At 46.0% G+C, this 18479-nt stretch overlaps 1 protein-coding gene and 2 non-coding genes across 4 annotated transcripts in view; 2 read left to right on the forward strand and 1 right to left on the reverse strand.

Annotated features, from left to right (window-relative positions):
• IFT122 (intraflagellar transport 122) overlaps positions 1-18479 on the reverse strand; it is a 70777-nt gene that overhangs the window by 39531 nt on the left and 12767 nt on the right. The window contains exons 2-9 of one of the 2 annotated variants that reach the window (XM_049766256.1): positions 18111-18177; positions 16304-16388; positions 11622-11700; positions 9328-9404; positions 5546-5612; positions 4360-4506; positions 3075-3251; positions 520-595 (exon numbers count right to left, since the gene is read on the reverse strand). In XM_049766256.1, coding sequence (XP_049622213.1) covers positions 520-595; positions 3075-3251; positions 4360-4506; positions 5546-5612; positions 9328-9404; positions 11622-11700; positions 16304-16388; positions 18111-18177 — 775 coding nt within the window. The remainder of the gene's footprint in view (positions 1-519; positions 596-3074; positions 3252-4359; positions 4507-5545; positions 5613-9327; positions 9405-11621; positions 11701-16303; positions 16389-18110; positions 18178-18479) is intronic. The other variant, XM_049766255.1, reaches the window with a different exon arrangement.
• On the forward strand, positions 14840-14946 carry LOC125998340 (U6 spliceosomal RNA). The gene has a single exon (XR_007491930.1). It is a non-coding gene; the product is annotated as a U6 spliceosomal RNA (small nuclear RNA).
• Positions 14981-15085, forward strand: LOC125998354 (U6 spliceosomal RNA). The gene has a single exon (XR_007491944.1). It is a non-coding gene; the product is annotated as a U6 spliceosomal RNA (small nuclear RNA).

The raw sequence follows: 18479 nt of genomic DNA on the forward strand, positions 1-18479 counted from the left end.
TGGCTTAAGTGATGCTCAGAAATGTGTGGCTGACACCATGACAGTTGAGGACAAAGGCTCCCCAGTTGGACCAAGCTAGGTTTCAATCCCAAACATCACAGTTAGTTGGGCAGAATCTCAGTACTGCCTTTCCCTACTTAAGAGTCTTGTCTGCTCAATCCTACACCCATAAGAAGAATATTCCCAAGACTGAAAATATAGTAGAGTGGTAAGGTGTTTGCCTTGCAACTGGTTGGAATTGATCTCTGGAACCATAGAGGGTCCCCCCTAGTCCCATTAAGAGTGTGATCACTGAGCACAGAGACAGGAGTAAACCCTGAGCACTTACACCAAGTGTAGCCCAATGCACCCTGCCAATAAAGTACTTCCAGGTTTTATAAGAGCTCACCAAAAGAAAGCTTGCATGGCACTGAGCAGTGATAAAGTGGTATGAATCCTAGAAGACTGTCTCAGAATATGGAAAAACACTCTCTCGGCATTAGCAGGGTGGTACCATTGTCGCTGAGTTGCACAACATACCTGCTTTCCACTCAGTTGGTAGAAGGAAAGTTTCTGTCCCCAGTCAGCCACAGCCAGGATGTCATTATGTTCCTCTCTAATCAATGGAAGACAAAGAAGGTTAAATGGAGTCAGGACCTGCCCTGGAATTAGCCCTATGGGTTAACAAACAACAGGAAAGAGAAAGCCCTGGCCAGGTTGGCAGGTTGCCAAATGTACAGTTGTACTGAGGCCAACCTGCCAATCAGTGGGTGCTGAGGTGAGGTGAGAGGGCTGCCCTCTGGGACCCGTTCTCCCGTTGACCCCACTCCTGAGAGCCTGTGGAACCCAGAGACCTCACTGGGAGGAGAGGAGGAGGAAAAACCACATTTCACAGCTTCCTGGGAAGCAGCAGAAGAAAGAAGAAGGCTGGAAATCCAAGAGTGCTTTTCTCTGACAAACTATAAACTGGGAGATGATGGAGAAACATGTGTCTGGCAAAGGAAGGCAAAGAATGTCTGATTTCTTTTTGACTTAGGGGACCAGATGGGATGCCAGGGGATCGAACCACGGTCCATTCTAGGCTAGCGCGGGCAAGGCAGACGCCTTACCCCTTGCACCACCAGTCTGGCCCCTCAGAATGTCTGATTTCTGAATGAGATTGCTTACTCCCTCTGTAAAGGGAAAAGTAACACTTCAAACTAGGTTCTCTCACAGTGGGCAAATGGTTTCTAATGAAACGTGATATGAAAGAATGGGAGGCCTCTGTCTCAGAGACAAAGTTCCTCCTGGATCGAGTCTAGAGAATGATGGTGGGGCCAGCAGAGAGAAAACTTCTCCACTGAGGCAGGGGTCAGACCGCACAGCAATGGAGCTTGAGAGCTGTTCCCACTCTCATCACCTGCTTTGACTCCACCAAGAGTCATCTCCTCTTTCCTAACTCCAGGTCACCTGGCAGCACCTTCGTTCCAAAACCCAGCTGAGAGCAGCAAAGTGGCTTACATCACAATCACATACATATAAAAAAAAAAGAAGAAGAAAGGAGAAGATGATAGCTGGAAGAGGCCTGCACATGTACTTTGCACTGCTAGCAGTAATGTCCACACTCAGGTGGGGAGCCCAGCCTGCAGAAAAGCCTCTTGAGGAGGACACAGACATCTCTGAGTGGGGTTCAGAGTTGACTTCCCAGGAGCTGAACTGGGGGTTTTCAACTGCCTTTTCCCCATGCAGTAAGACTGTCAAAACTGCATTTCATGTCAGTCTATATAGAAGCTGCTCAAGGATCGGAGGTATAATACAAAAGATTTTGGCCCTTGACCAGCACATAGCTAACCAGGGTTTGATCCCAGAACTATGATGAGTGACCCCTGGGCACAAAGTCAGGAGTAAGTCTTCAGCACCACAAAACACAAGATAAAAGAGTTGGGCCGGGAAGGTGGCGCTAGAGGTAAGGTGTCTGCCTTACAAGCGCTAGCCAAGGAACGGACCGCGGTTCGATCCCCTGGCGTCCCATATGGTCCCCCCAAGCCAGGGGTAATTTCTGAGCACATAGCCAGGAGTAACTCCTGAGCGTCAAACGGGTGTGGCCCAAAAACAACAACAACAACAAAAAAAAGATAAAAGAGTTGCTGGAATGCGTTCACTCTATGATGTTGTGGGGAGGGGAAGAAAAGAAAGGAAAGAAAAAAGAACGAAAAGAAAAGCAGAATGTAATTTCATGAACTATGTAAAGACACAAAGGGATTAAGAAGAAATATGCAAACCTTTAAGAGCAGGTATTGGAACAATAGTCCAGTGGGTAAGGTGCTTGCCTTGCATGCAGTCAACCCAATTTCAATCCCCAGTATTCCACATGGTCCAGCGTCCTGCCAGGAGTATTTTTTTTTCTTTTGTTTTTTGTTTTTGGGCCACACCCGGCAGTGCTCAGGGGTTACTCCTGGCTGTCTGCTCAGAAATAGCTCCGGCAGGCACGGGGGACCATATGGGACACTGGGATTTGAACCAACCACCTTAGGTTCTGGATCGGCTGCTTGCAAGGCAAATGCCACTGTGCTATCTCTCCGGGCCCAGGAATAATTTCTTTTTTTTTTTTTTTTTTTTTTTTTTTTTTTTTTTTTGTGGTTTTTGGGTCACACCCGGCAGTGCTCAGGGTTACTCCTGGCTCCATGCTCAGAAATTGCTCCTGGCAGGCACGGGGGACCATATGGGACGCTGGGATTCGAACCGATGACCTCTTGCATGAAAGGCAAACGCCTTACCTCCATGCTATCTCTCCAGCCCCAGGAATAATTTCTAATGCAGAACTATGATGAGTATGCCCTGAGCATCATCAGGTATGGCCAAAAACCAAATTAAAAAAGAATCCTAAGAGTCATTTTTCTCAAGAGATTAGAATTGAAAGAAAAGCTGAACTTCCTCCTTTCTACTTTTCAGTATTTCCTAAACTCTCAAAGTCAGACCGAAACAGAGGTTGGAGCATCACCAACAGCTCCTTAGGGACTCCCTGACAGGGGCTTCAGAGTAGCATGGGTCCTGGGAGGTGGGTGTGGGGCCTGGGCCCTCCGACAAGTCCTTGCTCCTTGCCCAGGGACACTCACAAGCGGTTATGCCTGGCACAGGCATCGTCTTCCTCTGGTTCCTCCTCTGCCTCACTACCCTGTCTACTGTATACTGTTGACGGAAAAGTGGAGGGGATTTCCTGAATATATCTGTTGACAATGTCTTCTTCCTCGGCAATCTCGCTGTCTCTGTTCATCCAGGATTTCTCCCAACGGCTGTCGGCGGGAAGTGATGGGTCATAATCCTAGGACCTAGAACTACACTGAAGCTCTCATTTCAGACCTGTCAGGGAGATCTGGGCACTGCCCGGAAAGGAACAGGCAACCAGGTACACTGGGCATCCTGCACCTCATGAATTAAAAATGGTACCTGGAAGCCACAGACCATTCTGCGGATACAAAATCAAACAGCAGGAACTCTGGGGGTATACTAATAGCCTCCGGAGGCATTAGGTAGACATGGTCCAGCCCTGAGTGGGACGAAATTATTCAGGAAGCAGTGTAATAATCTGGGGTAGGAAAGGCAATGGAATTCAACCACCTTCTAAATCATGTAGGCAACACCTATAAAATGACATTGGGCTGGGAAACGAGTCAACCTACAGAGGGCTCAGTGGGGGGAACAGTGATGACTTAATAACATTAGAGGATTATTAGAGCATTAATGATATTAATAACAGGAGGGCATGGAAAGCTATTAGCTCGCCCTCGGAGTCACATGGGCCGGGAAAGGAAAATGGATGTGAGCCTGAAAAGGTAGACGGCAATCATTTGTGGAACTCTAGGCTCTGGGGACGTTAGTAGATTTAATTCGAATTTAGCAATGACAGCCAAATAAAAGGGCTCCTGGGAGACCTATTTAGTCTTGTGTGGGTACAGGTTCTGCCCTTCCTATGGAGGAAAGAAGTGGAAAAGGGAAAAGAGCAAAATAAAGCCACAGCAAAGAGTTGAGCTATAATTAATAAGAAAACAACCTACTCATTCTCTCTCTCTTTCTCTCTCTCTTCCCCCCTTTCCCTTTACACACACACACACACACACATACACACACACACACACACACACACACACACACACATTCTCTCTCTCTCCCACTCAACCTCGCTTTCTGAGCTGGCCTATATAGCTCATCTGTTTAGCTAAATATCTGGGATTCATTCCAAAGCACAAGATGGGCACTTTAAAAAAAAATCCCATTCTAATGGAAGGAATAAGTTCCAAGACAAAGCAGTGAGTGGGTGAAAAGCCCCTAGAAGCATGGAACCCTCAGTCTGCTGAGTGAGCCCTGCCCCCTAACAGTCTGCCCATGGGAGGGAAAGGCTACCTTGAAGGGTTCCAGCATATGGACCATATGGAGGAGTGGGATCCCCCTGGCCGCTCGATCTTGACCTTCTCCTCCCCATTCTTGTTCCGTATGCTGATGACGCCATTGAACATGCCCAGAGCCAGGTACTGACCATCATTTGTCCAGCTGTTCAAAGGAAAAGGCACACATATGAGGTAATCATAGCGGAGGGCATCTTGGTTGAAACACAGTCTGATAAGGTAGCCGCAGTGGGATCTATCCTGGTCCTGACATAAAAATCAGAAGACCAAGTTTAAAGCCCCATTGGGGGGCAAGGACAATAGTACAGTGGGTAGGAAGGAGTCTTGCTTTACAAATATTCAACCTGGGTTTGATCCCTAGCATTCCAGGTGGTCTCCTGAGTCCTGCCAAGAGTGATCCCTGAGCACAGAGCCAAGAATAATCCCTGAGCCTTACCAGGTATGATTCAAAAAGGAAAAAAAAATCAATAAAACCCCATTAGTTTCAATCCTCCACTGGGAGACATCATGGCAATGGCATCTTTTTTTCCACACTCCCTGGTTCTCTGGACATATACACTCCAGCCAGCCTTTGGCTATGGCAGCATTCCTGAGTAGGCCTCTTTCTCCCTGTCAATGTTTAGTCCCTCCCACTGCAAGAGCACCTGGAAATAGATTCTGTCATGGTGTAGCCCACCCTTGAGAACAAGTGCACACTGAATGCTGAAGGGAAGAATCTATCCAGTACCTACCTGACCTCTATCCAGCACACAGCAGTTGGTAGGCACTGCTGATCCTGCCCCACTGCCAATTTGTGTGCATTTATTTCATGACAGCCTGAGTCCACATTCTGATCCCCACTTCAGGAAACCAGAGGACCCAGCTCTGAGATCCAGTAATGCACCAAGACCACAAAGTTTATCAGCAATGAGATCTGAATTCAGATTTGGGCCTAATTTGGGAGCTGTCTTTCTCCAGCCTCACCTCTCCCCAGAGCCTCCCTGCAGCCCAGTTCAGGCTGAAGAGACTTGCTGACAGCACCAACACAATATGATGGCCAAAGGCACAGGGCCTCCTCCTTGAGGACAGGAAGAAGGGAGAAAAGATAGGCAGCTTCCCCTCCCATGTCAGCCTTCTCCTGGGATTGGGTGGGAATTGGGTGAAGGAACACACATGCATTCTCTTTCAGCACATTTCTGACTCACCTGCAGCAGGTGATCTTGCTGCTGGCTTTGTGCTTGGAGACAGACTTCTGTTCAGGAGACCACAAGCCTTCAATGCAAAATCAAAGGTTGATTGGTTGGAATATTACTCAGCAACAAAAAAGAAATGTGGGGAGTGGAGCAATTGTACACCAAGTAGGATAATTGCCTTACACACAGTTGACTTGGGTTCAGTTCCCAGAGGTCTATATATATGGTCCCCCAAAGCACTGCCAGGAGTAATTCCTGAGTGCAGACCCAGGAGTAACCCCGAAAAGCACCAGATATGACCCCAAAACCGGAAAAAAATAATAAAATATAAAATAAAGAAATTTGGCATAGCTAGGTAGTTCTCTAGTATAAGAAAATAGAGACTCTACAGCCTCTGGTCAACCACAGTAGGTATTGTCCCTTTAAGGGTGAAATGTCAGTTACCAGAAGCCCACCATGACAATTGGACCAGGGACTGAAGTGCTGGGGGAGGAGATGGGAGGCGAGGAGACTCTGTTTCTCCTGCTGAATGGTCCCTGCTAGAATGTTGGAGAAACTAAGGGACTCCTGGTCTTGCCTTTTCCCATCTCTCCTTCTGTTCCAGGCCTAACACTGTCAGGTTGAGTAATGATCCTCTGGGGAATCAGGATTGTGATCCTGTGAATCAAAGCCATGATTCCTTCATGGATCAAGGTCCTAATCCCGTAGAGAATTAAATCTATGATGGCCTCCTGGATATTTAATGAAAGCCTTTTTTAATCCAATTCCATGTCTTTCAAAGATCTACTGCTATTCATGTTATTAGGGGTGAGGACAGGCTGGAATATTTATCTCCAAATAATGATAAAAAAAATAATAATACTGTAGTCATCAAATTACTTAAGGGTAAAAGAACTGCTGCTTGCAACCAATCCACCACCTACTTGAATCTGCTTCTTCAACTGAAGTCCTGGCTCGAGGACCTGCCTCTTTTGACCTGCAGAGGACTAATGGCTTCCTGACTGCCCTGCACTGAGAGATTATGTCATCATCTGAAATCCTCTGGATCTGACCTACCTGAAACTTGATCAGCAGTGTAAAACAATACTTGGATACAGCTATTTATTCCTACTCCCCTAAAACTTCAGGGTTCAACTCCTGTTCGGTTGTCATCTGTTAGTGTTGGGCCCCAGAGCAGTAGGAGAGAAGCTGCAAAAAGGAAGCAAGAGCTGGGAGTCCAGCAGTTTCTCCAGCAATCAGGCAACAACCATCCAGCAGGAGTGGCAGTCTCCTACCAACCCCCAGCACTTCAACCTGGGGCTTTATAGACCCCTGGACCAACTGTTTTCCTGCAGCAGTTATAAGAGGTGGGCTTCTGGTAACTGATGCCTTCACCCTCAAAAAGTCAATACCTACTTATGGCCGACCAGGGGCCACAGAATCTCTGTTCCCTTAAATCTAGGGGGTTTTTTGTTGTTGTTGTTTTGGTTTTTGGGTCACACCCGCAGTGCTCAGGGTTTACTCCTGGCTGTCTGCTCAGAAATAGCTCCTGGCAGGCACGGGGGACCATATGGGACACCAGGATTCGAACCAACCACCTTTGGTCCTGGGTCGGCTGTTTGCAAGGCAAACACCGCTGTGCTATCTCTCCAGGCCCAAATCTAGGGTTTTATGCTGTGTGAATAAAGCAGATCTCATTTTGGTTTTTTGGGCCACAACCAGCAGTGCTCAGGGCTTACTCCTGGTTCTGTACAGAGATCACTCCTAGTAGGCTCAGAGGACTATATGGGATGGCAGGGATCAAACCCAGGCTGGCCATGCAATTATGCCCTACTCAGTGTACCATAGCTCTAGCCCCACTTATAATTCCATTTTTTTTAATTTGTGGGTTATTTTGGGTCACACTCAGAGGTCTTCAGGGGTTACTCCTGGCTCTGAACTTAGAAAGCACTCCTGGCAAGTTTGAGAGACCATATGGGATGTCGGTCCCAGGTTGGCCATATGCAAGGCAAAAAGCCCTACTGCTGTGCTATTGTTCCAGCCTTAAAATTCCACTGTATAACATTCTTAAATTATAACATTAAGGATCTGGAAATTAGCATGACAGTTACCAGATGCCAGTGGTGAGAAATATGGGGAAGAGGAGGTGATAATAAGGAGTTATCTATGTGTGAGTGGTTATGTACAAAGCTGATGAAATGCCACAGCAATAGAAATATACTGTGATGGGGCCGGAGAGATAGCATGGAGGTAAGGCGTTTGCTTTTCATGCAGGAGGTCATCGGTTCGAATCCCGGCATCCCATATGGTCCCCTGTGCCTGCCAGGAACAATTTCTGAGTCTGGAGCCAGGAATAATCCCTGAGCACTGCCGGGTGTGACCCAAAAACCACCAAAAAAAAAAAAAAAGAAATATACTGTGTTGGGGCTGGTGAGGTGGCGCTAGAGGTAAGGTGTCTGCCTTGCAAGCACTAGCTAAGGAAGGACCGCTGTTCGATCCCCGGCGTCCCATATGGTCCCCCCAAGCCAGGGGCAATTTCTGAGCGCTTAGCCAGGAGTAACCCCTGAGCATCAAACAGATGTGGCCCGAAAAACCAAAAAAAAAAAAAAAAAAAAAAAGAAATATACTGTGTCAAGCCTATGTTTCAGGTTTTTATATTACTTATGGTAAAGCTAGAGAGATGGTACAGGGTTTAAAGTGGTTGCTTTGGGGCCAGAGAGATAGCATGGAGGTAGGGTGTTTGCCTTGCATGCAGAAGGATGGTGGTTCGAATCTCAGCATCCCATAGGGTATCCCGAGCCTGCCCTAGCAATCATTCAACAAATATCATTCCTATCTATTACTTGGTTCTCCATATTCAACCTCCCCACCTTCCACTAGCCACAAACTCAGAAGGGTAGAGATTTTCTTGTCTTTGTCATTCCATGCACACAGATCAGGTCTTTGCATGGAGAAAATGCTTCTTTTGGTTTGCTTGTTTGCTTTTTATTTACAGGTGCTTTCAAGTATGTTCTCTCCTGGAAACCTCAGTTGACTACCAATGAGACAGCTGGGAGGGAATGTGTTCATCTTCGATAAGGAAAGTGAGCCAGAGCAGGCCAGGGCCCTGGCTCCTCCATTGGGACCAGTCCCCAGAGTGGGGAAGGCATGGGGGCAGTCTCAGAAAAAGCCAAAATCGACCTTGAACAAAGGCACTCCCAGACTATAGCCGCCTGCCCTGACTTGATGAAACTCTTTGTACCAGCACCACACAGTGCTCTATGTGGGGCAAGAGAAATCCAGACATTCAATTTATCTAGGAAGACAGCCTGGAGCTGGAGAGACAGCTCAATGGGCTGAGTACAGGCTTTGCATGCAAGAGGTCCATATTCATTTCCCAATACTGCATTGGTCCTGAGCACTGCCATGAATGACCCTTGAGCACCGAATTGGGAATAGCTCTTCTCAGGTACACACCAGGTACACACTAGGTGTGTTTCTTCCTGAAAATAAAAAAAATCCCATGACAATGTTTGTTGCCAAACAAGTAATTCTGATATGGCACAAGGAGGCATGGCTCCAGGTAGGGGCCACCAAAGCACTTCTGCCAGGGCCATGCAAGGTAGGTATCCGGGAGGCATTGTCCCTTCCTGGCTCCCAAGTTTCTTACCGCTCCCAAGTTTCTTGCCAAACTCCATGTCATCACTCATTCTCTTGGTTTCTACACAGTTTAGAAACTGTCAGCTTCCCATCAGCCACTCCATGGAATGTCTAAGACAAAGTCACTGGTGTGGGAATACATCAATATTTTGGACCCAGAGGGAATCAGAACCTACCAAAATCAATGGAGGAACAAGATGCCAGTTGGTGGGTAATGGGGTTGTATGAAACACACTGGATAGATTCGTTGTGCCTGTCAAGGAAACAAAGGCAGATCATGCAGCAACCCCTGAGTGTTTGGTGAAGATGCTGACAATGTGCCCCAACCCCTTGACCATACCCCATAAGCTTTGCTACAGAGCAGAGTAGAGTTGAGAGCTTCCCTCCCGAGAGCCCCCACCCCACAAAATCAGCTGCCCTAAAGACTGCCTCCTCCAACTCCGGGCTGCTGACCACTTACTGTGAGCCGATAAGATTATGATTAAAGCACCAGGACTATGCCAGGTGCACAGGAAGTGCTTTATTAAGTATCCATCACTCTTGGCTCTGTGGAGGCCTGGATGAGGTGTGATGACGACAGGGTAGGTCTGGCTTTGAGACTCAATAAACCCTTCGATCATGTGACAGCTGAGTGAGTCAGACACCACATGGGGCAACTCAGTCTCCACTGGGCTCCTGCACTCTGGCTGATGCTTTACTCACCACCTCATTCATTCATTCAGAGGCAGTTTACTAATGTGCACTCCATGTTTATGGCAGTATAGAGATGGAGACAATCTTTGTTTGTTTGGTTGGTTTTTGGGACACACCCGGCAGCACTCAGGGGTTACTCCTAGCTCTATGCTCAGAAATCGCTCCTGGCAGGCTCGGGGGACCACATGGGATGCTGGGATTCGAACCACCATCCTTCTGCATGCAAGGCAAATGCCCTACCTCCATGCTATAGAGATGGAGACCATTTTAGTGCACTCCAGAATGCTATTCTTTCTCAGTGGGGGTCAGGGGTACAGCTCAGCAGTGGAGCATTTGTCCTGCACACATAGGGCCGTGGATTTCATCCCCTAGCACCATGGGACCAAGAAAGGAAATTCTGACACATGCTACAACATGAGTGAACCATGAGGATGTCAGGTTCTTTAAGAAATGAATTTATGGGGGCCGGGCGGTGGCGCTAAAGGTAAGGTGCCTGCCTTGCCTGCGCTAGCCTTGGGCGGACCGCGGTTCGATCCCCCGGTGTCCCATATGGTCCCCCAAGCCAGGAGCAACTTCTGAGCACATAGCCAGGAGTAACCCCTGAGCGTTACCGGGTGTGGCCCAAAAACCAAAAAAAAAAAAAAAAAAAAAGAAATGAATTTATACTGTAATGACAGTCACAGGAAACAGAGGCGTCAGAGAAAGAACAAAGGAGCGTGAAGTCTGGAGTCAGTGAGAAGGGTCAAGCAGAAGGGACAGGTAAGAGGAATGGGAGGGCACAGGTGGAGACAGGTATAGCCAGATGGGATTGGGGCCTGAGGGGCTGTTATTTAGTGGGTCTAAAGTTTTAGGCTGCAAGATGAAAAACATTTTGGTAGTTAAATATCAAACTCCAGGGCTGGAGAGATAGCATGGCAGTAGAGCATTTGCCTTGCATGCAGAAGGATGGTGGTTTGAATCCCAGTATCCCATATGGTCCCCGAGCCTGCCAGGAGAGATTTCTGAGCATAGAGCCAGGAGTAATCCCTGAGCGCTGCTGGGTGTGACCCAAAAACCAAAAAAAATGATGGATGGATGGATGGATAGAGAGATAGATAGAGATGATAGATAGATGATAGATAGATAGATAGATAGATAGATAGATAGATAGATAGATAGATAGATAGATAGATAGATAGATAGATAGATGGATGGATGGATGGATGGATGGATGGATGGATGGATGGATGGATGGATGGATGGATGGATGGATGGATGGATGGATAGATGATAGATAGATCAAGGAGACTGACCACATCTACAGAAACAGCAAAGGCTTTTGGCAGAAGCAAAGCACAACATTCGTCCCTGTGCTTTGTAGGGTGAGTGGGGAATTGAGGAAGAGGACTGGGTTCAGAAGGTGAGCAGATCCCACAGTGGAAGATTGTACTTGGGGGCACAGCACCTCCATATTTCTGGCTGTGGCTCCTGGGAGATTATGAGGTCATTCCTAGACAAGGAAACTGGAAAATGATAAACTGGTTGGGGTAGAATCCACAGCATCAGCTTGCCTAAGAAACCAGCCATCCTGGTACTAGCCAAACAGGTGCACTCAAGTCATGATCATGGAGTCATTCCCAGCCTTCTATCCTCCCCACAGAGCCCAACTTCACTCTCAATGGCAAGGGGAAAACACCTCTTCCTCTTACCTCTACTAAAGACTTTTTACTACTGTAGTTCAACGAGTCAAAGTAGTGATACCAAGCATTGAATTGGTTTCTTGCTAAGGTTTACTTACGTGTATTTCAGAATGCCTTCCAACTTTGATGTCCAAATAATCACACTCTTGTCGGCTGATCCAGAAGCAAAGCGTTTGCCTAAAGATGTTTTTAGAAAGAAAAATGCTCACATTCATTTCACTTTATTTTTTTAAAAAACTTTATTGATTGATTGATTGGTAGTTGGGCCACACCCAGCGGTGCTCAGGGCTTACTCCAGGCTCTGCACTTGAATACTCCCCTGGCAGGGTACCACATGGGGATGCCAGGAATAGAACCAGGTCCCTCCTGGGTGGGCCACATGCAAGGCAAATGCCTTTATCACTGTGCTATCTCTCCGGTCCCCATTTCACTTTATTTATTCAGGATGTATTCCCCAGCACTAGGCCATTGACCCCAATGATTGTTGAGTGTGGCCCATCTATAAACAAACTTGATTTTACACTGCCAAATATACTCGAGTATAAGCCGAGTTTCTTTGGCACAAAATGTGTGTCCAAAAACCTGAACTCGCTTATACTCGGGTCATACCAGTTATTTGATTCAGTGCGCAGGCACCCCAAATCAAATGCATGTAGTCTCCAGTCATCTTCTGCCGTCTGCTGGAGGGAGCCCCCGGTGCTTCAGTTCAGTCCACAGGCTGTGGCTGATCTGAACTATTTAACCAATATAACAATATTCTGCACTTTATATGAGACCAACAGCAGTGATGATATTTGCGAACTCAGTGATGATAACAATGTTTGCGCTGATATAGCTGATACAGCTGAAGCTCTGTTTGGACATACAGATGAGGAGGAGGAGGAGGAGGAATCCAGTTTTGAAGGATCTTAACCTTTGTGATTTAGCTTAATCACCTGTGAAGCTACGGTTTTCTGCACTTTATTTAAAGTTTTAAAGTTATTGTTGCTAGTTTCCAGTTTTTCTTTAGCAATAAATATTGAAAAACATTTAACCTTTTAACCTACTGATTCTTAATTGTTGTAATTGTTTTGGGTATATATTTTTATTTTTGAAATTTACCAGTGGCTGCTGCATTTTCCACCTTGGCTTATACTCAAGTCATTACGTTTTCCCAGTTTTTAGGGTAAAATTAGGGGGGGTCAATTTATACTCGGGTCAGCTTATACTGGAGTACATACGGTGCTCCAATTTTATGAAGGGACAGGCAGGAGACAGGCAACATGTCCCTTAGTATCAAGTAGAAGCTAATCAGGTTAAGTCTGCCAGGCTTGGAAGAGGCACAGGGCTTCCCCAACTGCTGAGATAGGACCACTGAGGCATTTTCCTTAGATGTTGTTATGTGGCTTTGGATTTTAATTTTTCCAATAAGTGAAACTTACCCTTGAGCTCTGAGCTTCAGAAGCTCTTTGTGGAGGCCAATCATGCCTCTCTTTTTATGTTTTTGACCCACACCCAGTATTGCTCGGGGCTTACTCCTGGCGGTACTCAGGGGACCTATGGAAAGCCAGGATCAAACCCAGGTGAGCATGCGAGGCAAGCACCCACTATCGCTCCAGTTCCCAAGAGCCTCTCTTTAATGCACCTCCATGTCAGCCAAATAGCAGATATTAGAGTGAGCTGGATGAGAGGGCTGCAAGGACAAAATATATGAATCTGTTATATATACTATTCAAGTCTCTCTGGCGTGCAACAGGTGGAAAGAGTCTGAACTCTGGACACAGCGTGGGCCAGAAGCCCCAATGACATCACTACCTGCTGCTGTTGATTGGGAACCAGTGACCGAACATCTCTGGGCCATCATTTCCTCACTTGAAAAGTAGATGTAGGGGCCGGACAGATAGCACGGACGTAAGGCATGTGCCTTGCATGCAGAAGGGCAGTGGTTCGAATCCCGGCATCCCATATGGTCCCCCAAGCCTGCCAGGAGCGATTTCTGAGCGTAGGGCCAGGAGGAACCCCTGAGTGCTGCCAGGTGTGACCAAAACAAAACAAAACAAAACAAAACAAACAAACAAAAGTGGATATAGTAATAGCATTTGTAATTGCTGGGAAGATGAAAGTACTAGATGAAAGTACTCGGGATAACCAAAAAACAAAAAACAAAAAAGAAAAAAAGAAAAAAAGAAAGTACTCGGACTCAGGATAATGTCTAGGATCGATTCAATGCTGAAATTAACATATTTTAATTTTTTAATTAATTTTTTTAGACCATACCTGGTGACACTCAGGGGTTACTCCTAGCTATGCACTCAGAAATCGCTCCTGGATTGGGGGACGATATGGGATGCGGAGGGATTGAACTGCAATCTGTTCTAGGCTAGCATGGGCAAGGCAGATGCCTTACCATTTGCGCCACTGCTCCAGCCCCTATTTTTAATTTTTGTATTTTATTATTATTATTTTTTTTTTTTTTTGGTTTTTGGGCCACACCCTGTGACGCTCAGGGGTTACTCCTGGCTATGCGCTCAGAAGTTGCTCCTGGCTTCTTGGGGGACCATATGGGACGCCGGGGGATCGAACCGCGGTCCGTCCTAGGCTAGTGCAGGCACCTTACCTCCAGCGCCACTACCTGGCCCCTTTAGTATTATTTTTAACTATTTCTTCAAACTGTCTTGTATTACTTTTTCTTGAACAAGAAACCCAGTTCTTTGACACCTTTGCCTCATGAGTGCTCACACTTCATCAGGCATCTGTCCCCCCTCATCCTTCTTCCACTTCCCAGAGAGCTCAGCCACAGGCTCCCATTACTTGAACAACCTGTTTCCTTGCTCATCTCCCTGTCCCAATCTTCACCTCTTACAAGTTCTCCCCAATACAGCAGTCACAGAGACCCTCATAAAACATAAATCCAGGAGTTGAAGCCATAGTAGAGTGGGTAGGTCCAATACTTGAGCACCACTGGGTGTGGCCCCCAAAACTAAAATTAAATACATAAAATATAGATCCAGGCCAGAGAGCTCAAAGGGCTGGCAGCATGCCTGGCATGTGGAGGCCCCATGCTTAACTCCATTTGATCCTGGCAGTCCCCTGAAACTGCAGTATGTGGCCCTAGTATTTCCAGGGATGACTTCAGGCCCCATGTCCTGCTTGTGAACTAGTTAGATGATTGATTGATAGGTGATAGATAATAGACAGATCAGACCCCTCTTCTATTCAGAACACTTCAGAGGCCTCCTATTTCTGAAAATCAAACCCAGTGTTTCTTTTCTTTTTTTTTCACATTTTTATTGTCTAGATTCATAGAAGGGGAAGTTCTCAAAGAAAAGGTGCTACAATGCTCGCTTCGGCAGCATTTACACTAAAATTGGAATGCTACAGAGAAGATTAGCATGGCCCCTGAGCAAGGATGACACGCAAATTCATGAAGCTTCCATATTTTTTTAAAAGAAAAATAAAGACAAGGTGCTACAGTGCTTGCTTGCTTTGGCAGCAATACACTAAAATTGGAATGATCCAGAGAAGATTAGCATGGCCCCTGAGCAAGGACGACACGCAAATTCATGAAGCTTCCTTATTTTTTTAAAGAAAAATAAAGAAAAGGGGGCCGGAGAGATAGCATGGAGGTAAGGCGTTTGCCTTTCATGCAGGAGGTCATTGGTTCGAATCCCGGCGTCCCATATGGTCCCCCGTGCAATTTCTGAGCCTGGAGCTAGGAATAACCCCTGAGCAACGCCGGGTGTGGCCCAAAACCCAAAAAAAAAAAAAAAAAAAAAGGTGTTACATAGTTTAAGACAGGCAGTTAATTAATAAACAGTTTGATATTTTAAAACCTTTAGCAAACAACATATATCAAGAAACTGTATGTAGAGGACCCAGAGGGGTTGCACAAGCAATAGGGCATTTGCCTTGCATGTGCTAACCTGGGACAAACTGTGGTTCAATCCCCCGTGTCCCATATGGTCCCAAGCCAGGAGTGATTTCTTTTTTGGGGGGAGGGGGGTCACACCCAGCAGCGCTCAGGGGTTACTCCTGGCTCTATGCTTAGAAATCGCTCCTGGCAGGCTCGGGGACCATATGGTATGCTGGGATTCAAACCACCATCCTTCTGCATGCAAGGCAAATGCCCTACCTCTATGCTATCTCTCCGCCCCCCAGGTGTGGTCCCTCCAAAAAAGAGAGAAACTATGTAAAAGTGGACTTGAGAAAAAACAAAACAGTATTTCTGAAAGCAAAGAAGATCTGACCTACTCTCTCTTCCTCATCCCTTCCTGCTTCCTGCAGATCTACCCTGGCCCTCAGTAGGAACACTCCCAGTCCAGGGGCTCTGCAATCCTTCCCCTTTCTGAGGGGAACTCTTTCCCCACAGGCCTGTAGCCTTCAAGTCTCTGCTCTCCAGTGCCTGTCCCAGTAGCCCACCCTCACTACCTTACCCCTGTCCCACACTTTCAACCCCACCCAATCTGCTCTGTTTCCTTTTTCCTTCATACATACCACTCCCCACATTCTGTTTAATCACTGTGTTTATTATACGCTGTCTCCTTCCTCACCACCCCTATGGAGACACATGCCTCTCCAGGGCAGGAAGCTTTGTCTGTTCTCAGCTGCAAGTGCCTGGCATATAGCTGGCCTTCAGTATATACTTGTTGAACTCAATTCAAGTCTAAGACACTTAACTATCTTCAGAACCTACCACCTGTAGTTTGGCTTCCTAAAAATAATTAAAGAATGTCTGGGGAGAGAAATAAATGAGCAGCAGTGAAGCCATAACAGAGACTTCAAGCCCTGAGAAGCCTCTTACCGTCCCTCGCATATGCGACACAGTATACTGTGTCTTTGTGTCCTTTTAAGGGTTGAAGTAAGGTGCCATCAGAGGTATCATAGACCTGCAAAGAAGAACCAAGATACAGATATTATTCACAGCCATCACTCAGCCAGAATCCCTACATGTTACTCCTGCTATTTTTCATCTTTGTAACCAAACCACTTGCCAAATTTCTAAAATTAGGTAAGTAAAAGATGCACTAAAGAGGAGCTGGAGAGTTGGCACAGTGGGTAGGGCATTAGACTTGTACACGGTCAACCTGGGTTTGACCCCTAGCATCCCATATGGTCCCCTGAGCACCACCAGGAGTAATTCCTAAGTGCAGACCCAGGAATAATCTCTGAGTACTGCTGGGACTAGCCCCCCACTTCCAAAAAAAATAATAAATGCACTGAGAAATCATAAAGACTATGACTTAAAGTTTGAAAACATTAGAAGTAAAGGTTGCAATTCTGTGCATTAGATAGCCAGGAAAAAATCGTCTCCCAAGCACAGAGCTTGGGGTAAATTCTGAGCACAGTGCCAGAAATAAGCCCCGAGTACCACCAGGGGTGGCCCAAAGACAAACAAGACAAATCTTCTGAGATTATGAACACAGTATCAATCAGGTTAGGTCCTCCGAGTAAGTCAGCTCATGAAAGCACCACTCTGGATTAAATGTTAGTGCTGACTAGCTTTGCCCCTAATAGCAACACCACTGAGAAATAAATGTGTCACTTCAAGAGACAGAAAATCACAGGTCTCAGTGGGGTTTGCAAACAGGAGGATTTTAAAACTCAGCTGTAATGTGAATTTGTGTAACTTCTATCCATGATGCGTAGATTTAAAATAAAATACACATCATCTAAGAAATCAAGGGAAAAGCCCCCGAAAAGCATCTTAGAGAAGAACCTCTGCAAAAAAAAAAAAAAATTTAATTGGGTCCAAAGCAATAGCACAGCGTTAGGACATTTGCCTTGCACACAGCCGACCCAGGACAGATCTGGGTTCAATCCCTGGCACCCCATATGGTCCCCTAAGACTGCCAGGAACAGTTTCTGAATGTAGAGCCAATAGTAACCCCTGAGCAAAAAATAATAGAAGGATATGGAAAGTTGATTTCTCTTTTGGAGAAGTCTGTGGAGCAATTCTAATTCTATGGTTTTGCTAGCAACTGTGTGGAGAATGGAGTTCAGTCAGCCTATACATCTAGAGAAACTGAGCAAGATGAAGTGAACAAAAGCAGGCGGGAGAGAGTATGCAAAGGTTTTTAGGTCGAACATAAAGAAGTCTATAAAATGACTTTTCTACACTGAAATAGATTCCAGAGGGAGCTAATCCTCTTTGAAAATATAACAAATAGGACAATATCCATATGGAATTGTTTAGGTAGGCCAGAGTCTAAAAGTTGGGGTCAGACTATCTGACTTCTCCTGAGGGAGGACCTTCAGTTCTTGTGCCTAAATTTTTCAGTGGGGGACAGAATGTGAGCTGACACCAACCCAGTTTCAAAGACATTTTGAAGAATTGTTTTCAACTCTTTCATGAGGGTCTCAAAGGAAAAAAGGAAAGAGGAATGACTCCAAAGGAGGTAATGTCCACAAGGGACTATCTGATAGACAGTTTACTTACCTGTTTTAAATAGCCCATTTCCTTCCCTATTTAAAAAAGTAATGACTGATTTCCACTCCCCCTTCCCGCCTTTTTTATCTCAAAAAAAAAAAAAAGAGGTCAAATATCAGAGTACTTAGAAGGAGAAAGGAAAAAAAAAACACTTAAAAAGGAAACTCAGACAAAATCCTACCAGTAATCTGTTTCCTGCAGCCAAAATCAGTTGGGTTCCATCGGGTTTAAATGCCAGGTCATATATACTAAACAGGAGACAAGTCGAAACAAAAGAACAATTAGAAATCAAAATCTGAGGTCTGCTAATGACCAGGAAAGTATATCTCATTTCCATTATGAGCTGCTTGTGTCCAAAGGAGAGAAAAATTGCTACAAACTGCTTTTGGGTGCAAATTCCATTCAACCTCCATGTGGCCGCTAGGCAGGCCAACTCAGTCCAGGCCCCTGCAGTTAGCTGTGTCCTGAACTAGAAGCCAAAAATGGTTCATCCAAGAGCCCACAGTTGAGGGCACTAATTCTCCTAATAATTTCATAAAGGCTAGATGAC

The sequence above is a fragment of the Suncus etruscus genome, chromosome 20 (assembly GCF_024139225.1).
Source record: "Suncus etruscus isolate mSunEtr1 chromosome 20, mSunEtr1.pri.cur, whole genome shotgun sequence".
Taxonomy (NCBI): Eukaryota; Metazoa; Chordata; class Mammalia; order Eulipotyphla; family Soricidae; genus Suncus; species Suncus etruscus.